Below are 18092 nucleotides of genomic sequence, written 5' to 3' on the forward strand. Positions count from 1 at the left end.
ATACATTTTCCACCACCCCTGATAAGTACATTCCTTTATGGACCTTGCTTTGTGCACTGCTGTGCAGTCATGTTGGAGCAGGAAGGGGCCATTCCCAAACTGTTCCCACAAAGTTGGGAGCATGAAATTGTCCAAAATGTCTTGGTATGCCGACGCCTTAAGAGTCCCCTTCACTGGAACTAAGAGGGCAAGCCCAACCCCTGAAAAAAAAAACCCACACCATAATCCCCCCTCCACCAAATGATTTGGAACAGTGCACATGGCAAAGTCCATAAAGGTGTGGATGATCGAGTTTGGGGTGGAGGAACTTGACTTGCCCGCACAGAGTCCTGACCTGAACCCGATAGAATACCGTTGGGATGAATTAGAGCGATCCAGGGCTTCTCGTCCAACATCAGTGCCTGACATAACAAATGCGCTTCTGGAAGACACTCCTAAACCTTGTGGACAGCCTTCCCAGAAAAGTGGAAGTCGTTATAGCTGTAAAGGGTAAGCCAATTCAATATTGAACCCTACGGACTAAGACTGGGATGCCATTAAAGTTCATGTAAAGGCAGGTGTCCCAATACTTTTGACAATATAATGTGTATGTATGCATGTATATATACACACACCCACGTATGTGTGCTTAATCTGTGGGGTGCACACCCTAATGCAATAGGCTGTACATGCCTATGGACACAATGATAAACATACAAAGTTACACAGTGCACCAACTGTTAGGAACCACAGTCGAGTTCCGAACAGTTTACTGCATTTACCATACTGTGCTCCGACTATGTGTCCTGTGAATTCTGATTAGCTGTATGCCATGGTAAAATATTATTTTTGGATGATTTAATACAGCATTCAAATGACTGTAAAAATATTCTGCAATACCACCTTTAAGCCAGCAGAGGGCAGTCCACCAGTTGCCAAGAGGTCACTCTTTTAGACATAAGAGCCAATTAACTATCTGCCTGCAAGAAAGCACAGTTGGTCCAACCACAGAACACCAGCTTTAATTGTTGCAGATACTCATGCCATAATGTCAGCACTTATATAAGCTTTAACATGGAAATGTAGTTTAAGTGGTTTTCAATATTTTGAATTTTTCAGCCTTCATTAAAAAATATTGGGTGATCATACCATGTCCATGAAGGTCCTTGTTCAGACCCTTTTTGCTATGGGGTGACAACACACTGTCCTCATCTCCAACTGTTCTTCTACATTGTGCGCCCTGACATACGCACACCTGGGGAAGGCTATAGGAGACCATGCTGACACATTGCACAGTCATGCTCCACCGCTGTCGCCATCAGGAAGCTGATCCAGAGCAATGATATGTAGCTGATGTTGGAATGAGCGCATTTACAAAGGAAGTGGCTGAAGAAGTGTGAAGGAGGTCACCAGGACTGGGTTGCAAAAACATTTAAATGCTACACACAAATATTTCATGAAAAAATACACAGTGACATAAACTAAATGTTATCCAGTTAGGATTTGGGGTTCCTTTAATTAACCATTACGTTGGAACCTTCTCACAGTCCATTCTGCAAACGTGTATATGTGAGAATCTGTAGAGAACGAACTACAATTTGTTTATAAAGCGGGAGTTGAGATGAGTGAGATAAAACCCCTCTAATTTTTTGGGTGTTTTTCTTTACTCATGGAACCTTTGCTACAACCATATAGTACCGACAACTGAAATCCGCAATCCAAAGCAAAACTTCACCCGTTTCCATAATTTCTAACTGTTAAACATTTGCTGCACATCTTTCCCTTACTTACATGTAAATGAACCCTTTCTATAATGCATAAAACAAAATAATACAAGGAATAGGAATGAAAATGAACATCCAGTACAGTGGTAAACACTTCTGGCCTTGTGGCACGGGGTCCTTGGTTCTAACCCTGATCAGGACACTACCTGTACGAAGTCTGCATGTTCGCCCTGTGTTTGTGTGGATTTCCTCCCACATACCAAACACATGCTGGTAGGCCAACTGGCTCCTATCTTAAACTGGCCCTAGTATGATATTCTACTGAGCATGCCCAAGATGTCTGCTTTAACAGCAGGCAGACATCGGTTTGAGCCCTCAAGGAGAAAAGGGCTGCAGTATGAAACATTAAGCAATTCCTTCCCACCCAGCCCTGGCATCCTTTTAACAGGATCTTTACGATGGGGAACGCAAAGGATCATGTGACCACTGCAATTGGCTGCCACAGTGGTCATATGACTGGAAACCAGTCCTGCCAGCTACTGATCATTAGCAAAGACCAAGAGCTTCTTTATTGGCTCGATCAGTATGCAGAAAGCTCTGCCGCCCATGGACGCACATGTGCAAGGTGTGAACATTATGTCCCACCCCCTTTGCTGCCACATATATCTGTTATGTGGGTGGCAGTAGGTTGAAATTAAATCTAGCAAATCTAAAACCTATAACCTATATGAACACTGGGTAAGTATCTAAAGTATGATATCTTCCTAGGATGGATAAAGGATAAATAGAGTGTTTCTCTTATGATATTATATAAATGTGACTGGATGTATTAAAGCATAACTAACTAAAGGCAAAACTTAATATTTTTTTTTAGTTTTGGATAGAGTGAAGAGAGATTAGAACAAATATTCGTTTCCCCCCCATAATTTTTATTGTTTCCTGGATCATTTATACAAAGAAGAGGTTACCATTGCTGTCTGTGCCCCCATTACGGAGATTCACCCTCTCTATTTGTCTTGTTTACTGTTAACATTGAAAATGAAAGGAAATCCAAATTTTTGGGTTGTCACTGAAAAGGTAATAGAGGGGAAATCTTTCAAGGGGAAATTAGTTCTGGTGACCTGGGGGTCCCCAAGAAATTCCCTTAATTTGCAGGGATTTGGTGATGGGACAGGCAGTATAGGAAAATCATCACAATGGGACATAGATTGTGAAAAAAAACTGTCAGGGGCTATAACCCTCCCTTACGCTCATTTTTTCCCACAATTCTTTGCAAAATCAAGGGTTTTTTTTTCCCCCACAAAAGTTTCATATTAGCAGGTTATTTCACACACACAGCATATGCATACCGCAAATTACACCCCAAAACACATTCTGCTATTCCTCCCGAGTATGGCGATACCACATGTGTGAGACTTTTACACAGCGTGGCCACATACAGAGGCCCAACATGCAGGGAGCGCCATCAGGCGTTCTGGAGCACCCAGACCAATTCTAACATTTCTCTCCTACATGGAAAAATCATCGGTATTGAGGGTCGCACAAAAAGTGCCAAAGAGCCGCATCTGGCCCAGGGGCCACAAGTTGGGCTTCAAGCACTAGAGGAAATATTTACACATTTTTTTATGGCAATATACCACAGCAAGTAAAATGTAAAAGTCATATCAAAAATGACTTTGCACTATAGCTACAAATCTCAAAATCCCCTAAATTAGGGGGGGGAAAAAAGGAGAATAAAACAAGTATTAAAAGACACAGGACACCAGACAGGTGAACAGATTTCACAGACCTGTGATTCACTTCTGAGACATGGCCACATACAATCTCCATGTACAAACTAACAAACATTTTCCAGACACTGAGCTGTCAAGTGTATGTCAGCAGTTAGTCACTGAACTTCGCACAATGGCTTCCCAGTTGCTAAGTTATCAAGCCTTGTTCACCGAGATGGAACATTGCAGTGGTGTGGGGAAAAAAAGGCCCCAATTTGGTGTGCAAATAACCGCACCCACACTAGACTCCAAAATAAACCAAGTTTGTGTTATTAACTTTGTCTTTCCATGTGTTACCTGTCAACAAGCCAGTTGCTTTTAAAAAAATATGGCTATTTCAATGAGGATCAGCAGGTTTGAGCAATGAAAAGCTTGTGTGTACCTCGCACAGAGGTTTTTGTGTTTTGGTCGCTCTGGCTGTGGAGGCTTAAACAGAACGCTGTCATCATAGACAGGAGGCATCCAGGACATTGCATGACGGGTTAAATCACTCAGCAAAGTGTGGGAGGACTGGTCGGAAGCTTCTCTTCTTAGCAGAATCAGCAAAGATTTTGTTACAATGTTCAGCCGAAATAGAATGACTGATTTTTTTTTTTTTTATTTTCACTGTAATTTAGGCAGTACTATCCCCTGGTTCCTTGCCAGGGAGTAGAATCACTAGAAATAACAGAAGCTACAAGGCTATTTATAGATGTGAAGTTAAAATGACTCATGGAAAGGAACTATCAAGGTCCAGTTTTTATTACTAGGCAAAGTTTGTAAAGAGTCTTTTTTGAGGGTGGCAAACTTCTAGACTAAAGCTGTTGCTAAAAACACACATGGCACTGTCCATGGGAAGCCAGCCCTAGCGTGGGACAAAGGTGATTACAAATAGAGAAATATTTTAAACATATTAAAAAAATACATGACAGATGTCATAAAATGTTTCATAAATTGCTAAAAATAAAAAAGGCTCCAGGGAGAGTCATTCTAAAAAGGTAAATTATTATGTTTAAAGTGATTCTAAAAAGGTAAATTCTTTTTTTTTTAAAGAACAAAAACATGTTATACTTCCCTGCTCTGTGCAGTGGTTTTGCACAGAGCAGCCCGGATCCTCCTCTTCTCGGGTCCCTGGCTGATGCTCCTGGCTCCTCCTCACTTCTGAGTACCTAGATAGCCAGTGAGGAGAGAGAGAAGGGAGAGCTGCTGCGGTCATGCACAGAGCTGTATCAACATCGGGCTGCGGAGGAGCAGAGCACAGGAGGTTTATTACCTTAATGCAGAGACTGTATTAAAGTGGTTGTAAACCCTTCCATATGCCCAGTGAAGTGACTGGCCTCAGATGTATTTTGACTGGGGGTATGATGTAATAGGGGGACTAAACGGAGATTGATTTTGATGAAGTTAGAGTTATGACCTTAATCCCTGGAAGAAAACAAATTCACCTGTGTATTCGATTAGTAGATAAATATGTATCATACGTTGTATTTGATGTGGTAAAGTAAGCCTTCTATTTCTCTTTTCTTTGAAGTAAATAAAAAAAATAAAAAAATGTGCTTACATAATTTGTATCTGTCGATCTGCAGTCTTCTCTACATCTATTCAAAGTCCAGAATTTATAAAGCTTGCCTGAGAGGTCAGAAAAAAGGGAGCAGAGGGCTGAAATTACACTCAGAGGAGAGCCGATTGGAGGGAAGGGACACACTCCTTTCATACAAGAACAGAGTTGAGATTCAATCAGCTGAAGGTCCTGCCAATGTCACCATTTTTCATTTGGTGTCAGGAAAACTGGTCAAAAGTGACTCCTGCTGATAGCAGAGGAACAAAGCATCAGACAGAAAGGACAGTTGGTGCTGTTACTTAAAACAAGTATAAGATTTACAGCCACTTCAAGGAAAAAGCTTTCTGCCTTTAGAAGAACTCTCCTGCTATCCACAAGGCTGATCTCAGTAGTGGTAGGGAGAAATTTTCTGCTGAAGATTTTAGAATCCAACCATTTTAACAGTCTTCCTCTGCACTCAGAGGTTCCTCCTACTAACCCTTCCATCTCTAGACAGTAGTGACACATGGAGAGGGAGATCATCAAGCACAGGAATCGGACACTCTTGACGTGACAGTATCGGTTTCTGAAAAATCTTCAGTGGACACTTTCTCCCAAATGTTGCAGAGGTTATCAGACTGGGTAGCAGGGGAGCAAATCAAACCAGTAATTTGCCCATGTAAAGAACAGGTTCTCTTAAAGTGCATCTAAACTCAAACCTAAAAATGTGATATATTGTAGATTACTAGTACTTGGTGGCTGCATTTGTCTCTGTTTTTCTTTATTTTAACGAGGTAATCCTACAAATTATACACATCTTAACCCTGGTAGCTACATTACTGCTTTCACTGTATCTAGGGAGGGTGTTAGTGTTATCACCCTATGCTGCTCTGGTGATATGGCCTACAAACACATCCCTATATCTTTATCTCTATTACATGAAGGAAAGGACCACTGGGAGTTTACAAATTTTTTTTAGGAAGGCAGATATTCTTCAGTAAAGTTCACAACAGGAAGTGACAACATTCTATTTGTGGATAATCAAGCTTGTAAACCAGATTCATGAAATTTGAGCTGGGCACATATATCTGCAGTATTTTGTTATATCTTTTCAATGAGCAAAGTCTTATAGTTCTCTTCTGAATGGTTCCTCTGTTATCAGCCTGAGAACTCCTGACACATTTTTTGACTTTTTAGACAAAAGCAGGCTGAATCTTTTGTCAAAAGAAGGTTGCTAAAATAGAGTAGCAGAGAGCAGCTCATATTACAAAACAGCTGAGAGTCTCTTCCTATGAGGAGAGGGGGTGTGTGCCTTTCCTCCAATCAGCAATGTTAGCCATCTTGGCTGTATGCCCAGACATCACACTCTGTGTTAACCAGGAAGAGAAAATCTCCCAACACAATCTCAACTTTCTAAACAGTATATAAATGTGAAGACAGCAGAAACACATGTAAAACCTATGTAGGGAGATTTGGTTAATCTCTGTGTATCATCTGAGGCTGTTCACTTCACTGGGTGTATGGAGGGTTTACATCCACTTTAAGGACTGCAAGTTGCAACATAATTAATTTTGTTCCTGGGTTTAGTTATCCTTTAAATGCCCCCTTCTCAGTAGCACATTATCAGTCTTATTTCCCCTTCACTTGTTTAAACTACAGCAAATGCGCAAAAGAAGCCCTGTAATCCCAGAGTTACTCTACTTGTTCCCCCAAATAATACATTTTGTATGGGTGCTTTTATCTACATAGGTCAGGTTTGCCTACTCTGGTTTTGGACGAATTTGTCAAAAGCATATATTTGGCATATGAGGCAATCTGTAGATTCCCAGGTCCTGTGGTACTAGATATCCCACCATGCTCTTCCAGCTATGAACATTGGAAGCTGTGGGCCAAAACAGATTCTTGCCCAATTTGCTCAACACCTATAAACGCCAGACAGTTCCTACCACAGTCATGCAAGACAGACTGACTATGTCCTACAGATTCAATGTAGCACAGTATTCCTCGTTTTTTTTTTTAGATGCTGTGGTGACAGTCTTCCATCTAAAGGCAATATGAGATCTGTAAATCACCACTGATGACACTGATGCTGTTCATCAGAGTGGAATTTTAGCTGTTCGGGAATAATATGCTGGGTCAGAGGAGACTCTAGGCACACAACCTTTGGCAGTCAAAAGGAACACCCATATTCTAGGACCACCTTTCTTGAACAGAACATTTTCTTGTTCCCACAGATCCTTACCCAGCTAAGAGTATTGTAACATTGCATCTATACCGATGATTGGGAAAATGTGTGGTTGACAACTAGTGTCCAGTAAAATCTTGAGTTTATTTTGTGGTACTATTGCTAGGATGGTCAGCATAAGCATCTGCATAGTAAGAAGCAGTAATTCTTAAAAGTAAACAGAACCCATAACTGTTTTTTTAATAATCCTTCCAATTTGGTGGGTGATAACAAGGGGCTCTGGCATAAGAGGTGCGCATTCTTATAATTGTTATTATACTTTGTATTATTATAAATAAAATATTAGACTTTCATACATGCCTGTAAGGTGGTGCTTAGTGAACAGTTCCCACTTCATGGTCAAAACCACCAGGTAAGCCTCATAAAACAACAAATCTAAAAGCATGCACTGAGCCATTTGGTTCAGCAAAAGGACCCATTCACATCAGATGAAGTTGGATGCATTTTGACTGCATTCCAACTACATAAGCCGTCCAAAATCCAGGTTATCCTGAGGGCATAGTTCAGACCATTACACTGCAGTATAGTGCAGTGCAAAAAAAGCAAGCTGCATTTTTCAGCACTGCAAACGTGCAAAAATGTGCAGTGCACATATAAGCCCAAAGCAAGCGCGAAGAAGGAAGTGACCTCAAAGACCAAACGCAGATGGAAAAACATGCATCACCTGCACCTAAAAGTGCATTAACCAGATTGTTTATGCCTATCCTGGATGTAGCAACAGATGTTTCAAATGTTTCAGGAATTGTGGCCAGCATGGGGATGTTCTGCTCATCTGGTGGTCATACCAGCATGTTGCAAACTTTGTTTCATGTGATTGGCCGTAAAGATGCCAGGTTGGCTCCATTACACTGCCCTATATCGGGCTTTTTTGAACCACAACAGAAATTGGTCTCATACCTTTTTTCTTCCACCAATTGAACATGCCTTGAAAACCACATCTGTTGCCTTCCAGAGTGTGAAAACCAGTATGGCCCCCTGATGGTTAATGAGCTGATGTCCAGTATCCTAAAAAAATTTGCATTCCAAAATTCCTCAAGGTCTGGGAACCTTGGATCCGCTATTCTTTCCCCTCTGTGCCCCCGGCCAGCGATAGTCATTTTTAATTGTTGCCTGTGCCAATCCCAAGTCCGTGGTACTCCTTTTCCTTTGGTCTTTCCCCTTCCTCTTTCCCTCTTCTTTCTTTTTTTTTGCACTCTTCCTTTTCTTTTTACTTTATCAGTTTTTATATATACGTTTGGGAGGTACTGTTGCCCCTTAGGCTGCATTCACACTACAGCGTTTTTAATCATGGGCGGATCTGCCTGCAATCTGACAGCACTAATGTAGGAAATTACAAAACGTCATTCATTTAAATGACACCTCAAATTGCAGTGCAGGTCTGCCGCAAATGTCCTGGTTCTGCTGGAGCAAAGGGATCAAACATGGTCAGATGTTTCCCTAGCTGTAGTCTTCTGCAAGACAGCTGTCCATCTAAAGCTATCCGTATGCTCTCATACAGTTATGTATGTGGCAAAAAAATAAAAATAAAAATGGAAATGAATTTATTAAAAAAAAGTCAGTTATAGCGTTTTTTTTTTTTTAGGCACTACTACTCATTAAGAACTGTGTGCATTTACCAGCAAGACTTGTAAAAAACGACATTAGATATCAAAATATGCCATTCCACTGTACAGAGAATGCCTTATTCACATTTAACTCCACTGAGCAATTTATAGCAAGGGAGGGATAAATGCTTTTGTTGGTTGTAAATCCATCAGAATTCTTTTCCTCTGCCAACTACTGTACCATTTCTTGGCTATGGCTGAGCCAATTTTTCTGGAATGCTTTGATCCACATTTTTAATGAGACTGTGGACGATGGACGTTATCAGAGACAGTGACATTCACCTGGTGCCTAAAGGCCTCTCGGCTGTTTAATAGCAGATTTTATATTTTTCAGAGAAGAGGCCATTCACTCCAATATAGTACAATGCTGCAGGTCTGAGACTAAAGCTGGCTATTGATATTATATGGCGTGCTCACATGGTAAAGTGTATGTAAACCCTAAGAGCTGGTTCACACTTAGGCGGCATGACTTCGGGGGCGACTCCGCAAGGCGTCCTGAAGACGACATCAGCGGCGACCTGCAAAATGACCTCTGTATAGAAGTCTATGCAGGTCGCCCCGAGCCGCCCCGAAGTCGTACAAGAACCTTTTTCTAAGTCGGAGCGACTTGCGTCACTCCTGTTAGAACGGTTCTATTGCATAGAATGGGAGGCGACTCGTCAGGCGGCTGAGCCGCCCCAGTGTGAACCGGCTCTAACAATTAACTCCTCTCATTTGTCCCTTTTGGTCTGTTAAATATATAGAACATCCTGTGCACCTGTGAACTACAGAACATTTCTGTCATGGAGATGAACACATTGGGAGGAGTTGTGTCTTCAAATGAGGTGCAAGCTGCCTAGACTGACCACATTGCTCTTCTATAGACACAGTGAGCATTGTCACCCTAGGACTTCACTTTTTTTTGTTTTTTACTTTTTGTCTTTCACACTTCCTGTGTGACAAAAATAAATAAAATGCAGCCACCGCATCTAAGGACTGGTAAGCTTCATTTTGTTCTTGGGTTTAAGATACACGCTAAAGTCCTATTCTAGCCAAAAGTTTTAGCTAATTCGGGATGAAATGGAGGAAGGTTAGAAACTTTGTTTAGTCATCATTGCTGCGCTGACACAAACAGCAATGCAAATGATTATTTTACACTCTACTGACAGAATTGTTCTTATTGTTGTCTGGGTCCCTATTAAAGAGATTACTGACACCCCTCAAATTGAAAGGACACGATAGAAAATCTCCTGAAAAATGACACAGCATTAAAAACACCACAGAATTTATAACCGTTCCAAGCTTCCAAAAAATGTAAGTAACAGCAAGAGTTAGGACATTAATGAGTAGATTCTTGAAAGAAAATGCATAGTCCAAGTGCTTTAAACTCAGCTTCTCCCAGAACTGCAAACAGAGAAAATGTAACCCAAATAACAAAACTAGCTAGAGGTTTGGTAACCGTAAGAGCATGGAAGGGTCTTGGATGTTGGCCAGTGACCTGTTGACCACCAACACTGACACATACTGTAAATAACATGGTGGTAACAAAAAAATTCTTTCCCTCAGCACATTTGAGTGATTAATATTCATTCAAAAACAAATATTGTAACTAGACGATAAAAGTACAAACATTAATAGTTAGTCTAGTCCATTAATGGTTCATTCAGTTACATCTTCTAATTTAAACAGTGAACACGAGTTGTACTAAACATTAAGCATTGTATATATTGAACGTTCTTTCATGTCTATGCAATGGTACTTAGAATTTTGTTAGTCGCAGGGAATTTTTTTGGAAACAAAAAACAAAACAAAAAAAGGAGTATAAAATATAGAATTTGTATTTAGCCTGTAATATGCACCACCTGGAAGACTAACCAGCATGACGTAGATGGGACAAGACATCTCAAAGCCCATAGGCACAGGCTCTAACAGTCTCTGTTAAAAAAACTTTTAATACACAATCTTCTCTTCATGTGGTTGCATGCTTAGGATTTTTTGAACAGAACCTTAAACAAAACTAGCTCTTATTTGCTTTACATTGATCTTTATTGGCCAAATGTTTCTCTGGCTCTTGTAATGTGCCTGTAAAACTCTGAGTCACTTAATCTCCTGAGGTCTTCCTGGGCTACAGCCAGAAGAACAATTTAAAGAGGAACCAAAGCTAAAAAAAATAAAAATAAATAAAAACTATTTTCAGCCTTAGTTCGACTTAAATGACCTAGGTCAGCCCAGTTCTGTAATGAGGACATAAACTAAAGAACGTCTATTGCACATAACGCAGTGCATCCATGATGTTAGGCTTACAGACTTTGGTGCAAACGGGATAAGGGTTCTTTTGAACCCTTTTTTAGCTTTGCGTAAAAGGGCTAGAACTCATGTCAAGTTTTGATTGCTACATTTGTTGCCTTCAGGTAGATTTCACTTAAAGCGGAGGTCCAGCGTTAAAAAAAATAAAATAAAAATCAGTAGCTACAAACACTGTAGCGGCAGACTTTTAATAAGGACACTTACCTGTCCAGGGTGCCCGCAATGTCGGCAGCCGAAGCCGAGCTGCCCCGCCACCATCCTCGGTGAGGGAATCAGGAAGTGAAGCGTTTCGGCTTCACTTCCCGGTTTCCTACTGCGAGTCGCGCGGCGCTATGTGAATGGCCAGATGTCTCCTGGGACACACACAAGGTCCCAGAAGAAACCGCTCCCCATTTCCCAGAAGGCAGCTTGAGGAGAAGAAGAAAGAAGACCACCGGACGAGGAAGTGGCAGATTAGGACGATCTGCCTAGTGACAGCCACTTCTGGTAAGTAAAAAAAAAAAAATGTTTTTAGGGTGGACCTTTGATTTAACTTCTTGTCCCAGAGACAAAAGTGAGAAGTAATTTCCCTAAAATGAGGGACACGCATTTCTGACAGCTGTCACCATCTACAACTGTGCTGGTGACAACCATTACCTACATTTTAGATTCTCCCTTATTTTATGTCCTGTAATATGCACTGAAATTTCGACGGCCGAAACATATTGGCTAAATATTGTGTTTTCGGCATATTGGCGAAAACAATAATAATGGCCAACAATAAATTCATATTCATTTAAATTAATGATTTTAATCAAAAAGTCGAATATAATACAATTATCTAAAAAAATATAAAAAAATATATATATTAAAAACTAATTTTCAGCTTTGGTTTTCGACAAAGTGCATCCTGCATTTTCGGTACCAAAATTTCCATTTGGTGCACCCCCAGTTATATCCCTACATCTGGGTCACAAACAGCAACAAAATGTGCTAACTCTTCACCATTTTATCAAAACCCAGAGTTTTAGTGGATCTTAGGCCGAAAACGTCAGCATCATCCTTTGTAGACAACAGGACATAAGTAGGAAGATGAATCAATTTTTATTTTTTTCATCTATTGCGAACAGGAGACAGCTCGAGGTCAGGAGGAGCAGTAAGAACTTTTTCTGCTATCTCTAGGGGGCACTGCGTGAGACAGCACATTTAAAGTGGATCTTCATCCGCAAAACAAACGTCCTTTCTCTCCACTCTGCTACACAAACATTGCTCTTTTTTTATTTATTTGAAATGTTTTAATAAAAAGATTTCGTCCCTGTCCCCCATGCACGTCACTCGCCTTGGCGAATGATGTGCACTATGCCTCATGGCACTCCCGGTAAGTGGGAGTTAAAAAAAAAAAAAAAAAAAATGGGGGAGGGTAAAGATTTGCTTTAACTTTGCAACATAATAAGAAAGACACCCCTGCCAATGCAGATACTGGGGTCAACAAATAAAACAAGAGAGTTGTAGTTATCTCACATTAGCAACTAATCAGATTTTGTAATCGACCAGTCAATGGAAACTGACAGCTAATTGGTTGCTGCCTTTTTTTACAGAAACTTTGCTTTACTTTTGGATATACCACAGTCATAATGTCTGCTTTAAAAAAAAAAAAAAAAACCTTTAACTGCTATGAAGGCATTAGCTGACAAATTTCCCATCCACCCCCACTTTCCTATTAACTGTATGGTTTGCTATGTGCCAAACCATCCAAACATATACTGGTATTTTCTGCAGATTTAAGTTCATTTCTCTGTTTTTGAGATCACAAGTTTTACCCAAAGTAGCTAAAGAGTGAGAAGATTAGTGAGTCATGGAAAGTGGGGGTGGTGGTGGTAAAATACTGTCATGTTTGTGGTCTGCTCTGTTTCTATTCTCCCATAAAATCATTACCAAGCAACACATTTTTCCAAGAACCAAAATTTTGATTTATGAATAAAAATATACACAACACAACACATAGGGATTGCCCAACACAGGCCTGGCACACTATTAAAGGTTCATTAGAAACATAGGTGTGATAGAAAAGAAGATTATCAAAAATAATTGGAGCTTGGGTTTTACTTACCCTTCGACCTTTTGGACCCCGTACCCCTAGAGCGCCACGAGATCCAGGCGAACCCTGCAACAAAAAATGCACCACTCATGTGTAATCCAAACAAAACATGTAGCTTAATCATAAACAGTTTCTGTTGTTTCTCCGTACTAAAAATGTACTTTTAGAAATTATTGTTAACATTTTTTATACTCTGTCATCTGTTTTGAGCATCTGCTGGTGTACAGTTTCTCAGAGCTTTAAAGTGGTTGTAAACCTCTGGAATTAAAAAGGAACAGAGCATACCCCTCTATAGTGTGTATCTGTCTGCTTTGCTTTATGCATGACTCACTTCTGACAGGTTACGCCAACACCAGAGCATCTCAGGAGATGGCCTGCCACTCCTCTAGCACACATATCCCCACCCCATCTTCTGGAGCTGAGAAAAAGCATTTGATCTGCAAATTTTAGAAGGCTATAGAGAAGAGAGGGCTGCAGATAAACTGGTACAGATTATGTAGGAGGCTTTGTTTAATCTCTGTGCATTATGTGGGGCTAGTCACTTCAGTGGCTAAATGTAAGGGTTCACAACAACTTTAAACTTTCTTAGACTGACAACATTAACATGTTTTAGTGCCAACATATTAAAAGAGGAACTTCATCCTCCACCCCAAATTTATATTTTTTTAAATCTTGTTTACCCGATTATGGGTTGTTCTTAATTCAGATACTTACCCACCCAGTGGATCCAGCATTGTTCCACTTCTCTGCTGCCACCTCCCAGGTCACATACCACCAACTTCCCCTGTGACCTTATGAGAAGGCGGTTGTCTCGAACTGGTTCAGGCAGCTGCCTCCCAAAGACATGCAGTTAAGCCTAGTACACACTAATATTTTTTTTTTTACTTCAACCCAGCAGGGCTGAACGAAAAACAAAACTGACAGCCCTAGAGAAGCCGCTGTCCTAACCATGCAATGTTAGTACAGCGATCTCCCCTGCTAGTGACTCTAATGCCCTGTACACACGATATGTTAGTCTAATGAAAACGGTCTGATGGATTTTTCCATCAGTTATCCGATGAAACTGACTGATGATCAGTCATGACTACACACCATCAGTTAAAAAACCGATCATGTCAGAACACGGTGACGTAAAACACAACGACGTGCTGAAAAAAATGAAGTTCAATGCTTCCAAGCATGCGTCGACTTGATTCTGAGCATGCGTGGATTTTTAACCGATGGACGTACCCACAGACGATCGTTTTTTTCTATAGGTTTTTTATCCATCAGATAATTTTAAAACAAGTTCCTATTTTTTTAACCTATGGATAAATAACCGATGAGGCCCACACACGATCGGTTTGGTCTGATGAAAACGGTCCATCAGACTGTTTTCATCAGACTAACCTATCGTGTGTACGCAGCATAATACAGTGATCAGACATAATACAGTACAAATTACACTGGCTGGAAAGGGGTTATCAATAGGCAATCAAGGGGTTAACCGTGTGCCTAACAAGTGTAATGTGTGCTGCTTTTACTAACAGATCTGGCCATTTCTTCTACCTGCTTTCCAGGGAAAAGAAACAGCCAGATTGCTGTACTGTGTACACAGAGTTCTGTGTGTTTATAAACACATACAGTGGGGAAAATATGCCATAGCCAGGTCACATTAACCTGAGTTTTCCAGGTTATGAAGTTGTGGGGTGGGGAAAGCAGAAATTGTGCGATTAGTTTTTTGGCAATAAAAAGTCTGGGGGGCAAACAATTTCAACTGGGTACACCTCCTCATTCAGTGTACCTAGTGTATAAATGTTAAAACCAAGTGAGATAAAAATACAGATCACCACAGATAAAGCATGGAACAACGCTGCCTAAGAGCGAACCAGTTCGGTACAACACCACAGCAAATAAATGCGAGTCCCTGGGCTGCAGCCACACTTGGGGTAGTACGTTTTATCTCTCCTTTCCCACCTACAGATTTTTTTTGGGTGTCTTAGGGCTCGTACAGACAGACGGACTGTCCGCTCAAAACGGTCCGCCGGACCGTTTTGAGCGGACATGTCCGCCCGGAGATTTCTGTCTGATGGTTGTACACACCATCAGACAGAAATCCCCGCGTACTTGATACGCGGGGATGTGGCGATTCGACGCATGCGAGGGATGGCGGCCGCTCGGACATGTACGGTGAGAGTCTGTACAGACGACCGAACATGTCCGATGGACAGGATTCCAGCGGAGATGTTTCTTAGCATGCTAAGAAACATTTGTCCGCTCGAAAACGGTCGGGTGGACAAATGTCCACTGGAAACCTGTCCGGTCGGCCGTACACACGACCGAACATGTCTGCTGAAACTGGTCAGCGGACCAGTTTCAGCAGACATGTTCGGTCGTCTGCACGAGGCCTTATATATTCTATGTATGATGAATAGTTGTTTAATTTTTTTATAGGGGGGGCCGAAAACAATACCTGAATGAGCAGCATCACTGTCGCCTCCCACTGTTGGCCTGTTATGGCACCTAGGTCCTCTTCCCAGCCAGGTCTACATGGTAATAGGGTGGAGGCAGTAAGTTTGGACTTAAGGGTGATAGACATATCAGATCAGGCCCTTTCTCTGGGTGGTAAGTGCAATAGCACTGACGAGCTTTAGGAGGGAGTTACCCTTTAATTGATATTGCTGCATCATCAACCAACCCATATTCGCAAGTTTACTGGCAACTTACAGGCATCAACATTGGCAAATCTAAAGAGTGATACAATAATGCAAACCACTTAGCCAATGCTGCCAAGAGCATCCAAAGTTCACCATGATTCTGGACCTAAAATGTATAAGCATTTGCCTGCTTGCTATCAATACTAAATTTCCTTTACACTAGTTTTTCAGAAGAGCAAAACATTTATTCACAGGATGGACAATACAAGAGAGAATCAAACACATTATAAATCAATGCAAGACTAAAAAAAATAAAAAAGCGTGGGAGGAAAGAGGCGGTAATTTTGTGTACAAAAACTGGTTGTCCATTCAAAACAAAAACACATACGCCATATCAGACCCAACCTTACTTTTCACCATTGCTTCTGTGCACTCTAATATGAAGATGGTGGCATAGCAGAGGAGAAACCCCAACGGTTAATGTTTTTACAGACAACAACTATGATAAACATAACTATACAACCACTAGGTTATATTGATGCTGTACTGAATTCTTGTGGCAACCTCTCTGCACTGCACAAGTTTACAGAACATTTTGATGAGGGACCTTTTCAGAGACAAAGTGGCAAAATACATGGAACACATAAAAAGATGTAGTAAAAACATTACCAAGAAACTCACCGGAGGCCCAGGTGGACCTGGAGGACCCGGAGGCCCTGGATTGCCAGTATGACCCTGCAAAAAAAAAAATGAAATTGAGTGTTGCTACATAGCATTCATATAGGTGACAAACTCCTCTGATGTGCCAGGATACAGCATCAGTGTATAAAAATGTTGATTGAAATGTAGACCACAGATCACATAATCACTTTTATAACCTGAAGTGAGTCTATAACCAGACTATGAGCATTCAACTATTTATATATTCTTAAAGGGGTTGTAAAGTTTAGTTTTTTTTATTTTCTTAATAGGTTCCTTTAAGCTAATGCATTGTTGGATCACTTACCTTTTCCTTCAATTCCCCTTCTAAATGTTTTTTTTCTTTGTTTTCTTTGTCTGAATTTCTCACTTCCTGTTCCTGCTCAGTAAGCTGTTCTGGCTGACTAACCCCCATGGATGATGGGGGCAAGCTTACTGAGGAGAAACAGGAAGTGAGAAAATCAAGGAAAAGGTAAGTGAACCAACAATGCTCTAGCTTAAAGGGAACCTATTTAGAAAATTAAAAACTAATCTTTACAACCCCTTTAACCAGCAGCAAAACATTTTGTAAAAATGCCCCCACAGACCTCTGTAGCTGCAGACAGAGTTGAGCAAATGATTCTTAAAGTTTACAGAAAAAGCATAGAAGTTGTTTTCCAAGTTAGTTCAGCTCGCACTGCTCTCCTCTCTCAGAGCAAGTGAATGGTGCTTACATTAGAGATTAAAAAGTGGAAAGACTGCTGGGAGGAAAAGTAGGGGGAGTTGAGCTGCTTGGTCAATCCTGGGGAAGGTGGAACAGGGGGACAGCTGGCCTAGACAACCAGCTCAGTGATCCTGTTGTGAACTTTGCTCCCCTGTGCTTGCAAGTACCGAAATGTTGCTTTCCAATTCGTTTATGGCTTTTAGGAATATGTAAATATACGAATGTCCACAGGCAGGCCATAGGTACACTTTAAGGTATAGTTTTCTGGTTGCGTTATTGTATAAGGTTTCTTAAAAGTACATGATGGAAAATGCACAAGCAGAGGTTGCACGATCAGAGCAGTTACTGGGGAAGAGAATTTAGTGTTTTTAATGTTGTAAATGCTGGGCAACTGACCAGTAAGGCGTCTAGCTTTGTTAGTTGTAGTGAACACAGTCCTCAGTCCTGTGTTGGCTCCAAGTCTAAGGATTGCCCTTGCTCCCAAGACCTAAATGAAATGGCGGAGGAGTGAAGAGAAGATAAGTATGTACAGCTGGTTTGGCCAACATTAACATGAACCTGTTACTTTGCCTTGCATGGTCAAAGCACAGGTGCACCTTAAAGTCAATCAGTGAACTGCTATCTTATCCAACAAACACTGAAATTGGGCCAAAAATAGAGAATCCACACAACTGACCTCATAGTTATATTACAGCTGTGCCTGCATAAAGGTCGTGTTCCCTGTATGCATCTGAAGGCATAATTGAGTTTTGATGTGAAGGTACCTTTAATCTGGTTCAAAGGGGAAACAGAAGCAAAAGGAGACATATTTTCTATCCTGTGGGATTTATGCGATAATATGGCTCCTG

At 40.9% G+C, this 18092-nt stretch overlaps 1 protein-coding gene across 2 annotated transcripts in view; it reads right to left on the reverse strand.

Moving 5' to 3' along the window:
• Window positions 1–18092, reverse strand: part of COL27A1 (collagen type XXVII alpha 1 chain) — a 540002-nt gene that overhangs the window by 223855 nt on the left and 298055 nt on the right. For both annotated transcript variants that reach the window (XM_040324820.1, XM_040324819.1), the window contains exons 27-28: window positions 16524–16577; window positions 13219–13272 (exon numbers count right to left, since the gene is read on the reverse strand). In XM_040324820.1, coding sequence (XP_040180754.1) covers window positions 13219–13272; window positions 16524–16577 — 108 coding nt within the window. The remainder of the gene's footprint in view (window positions 1–13218; window positions 13273–16523; window positions 16578–18092) is intronic.

This window comes from Rana temporaria, chromosome 9 (genome assembly GCF_905171775.1).
Source record: "Rana temporaria chromosome 9, aRanTem1.1, whole genome shotgun sequence".
Lineage (NCBI taxonomy): Eukaryota > Metazoa > Chordata > Amphibia > Anura > Ranidae > Rana > Rana temporaria.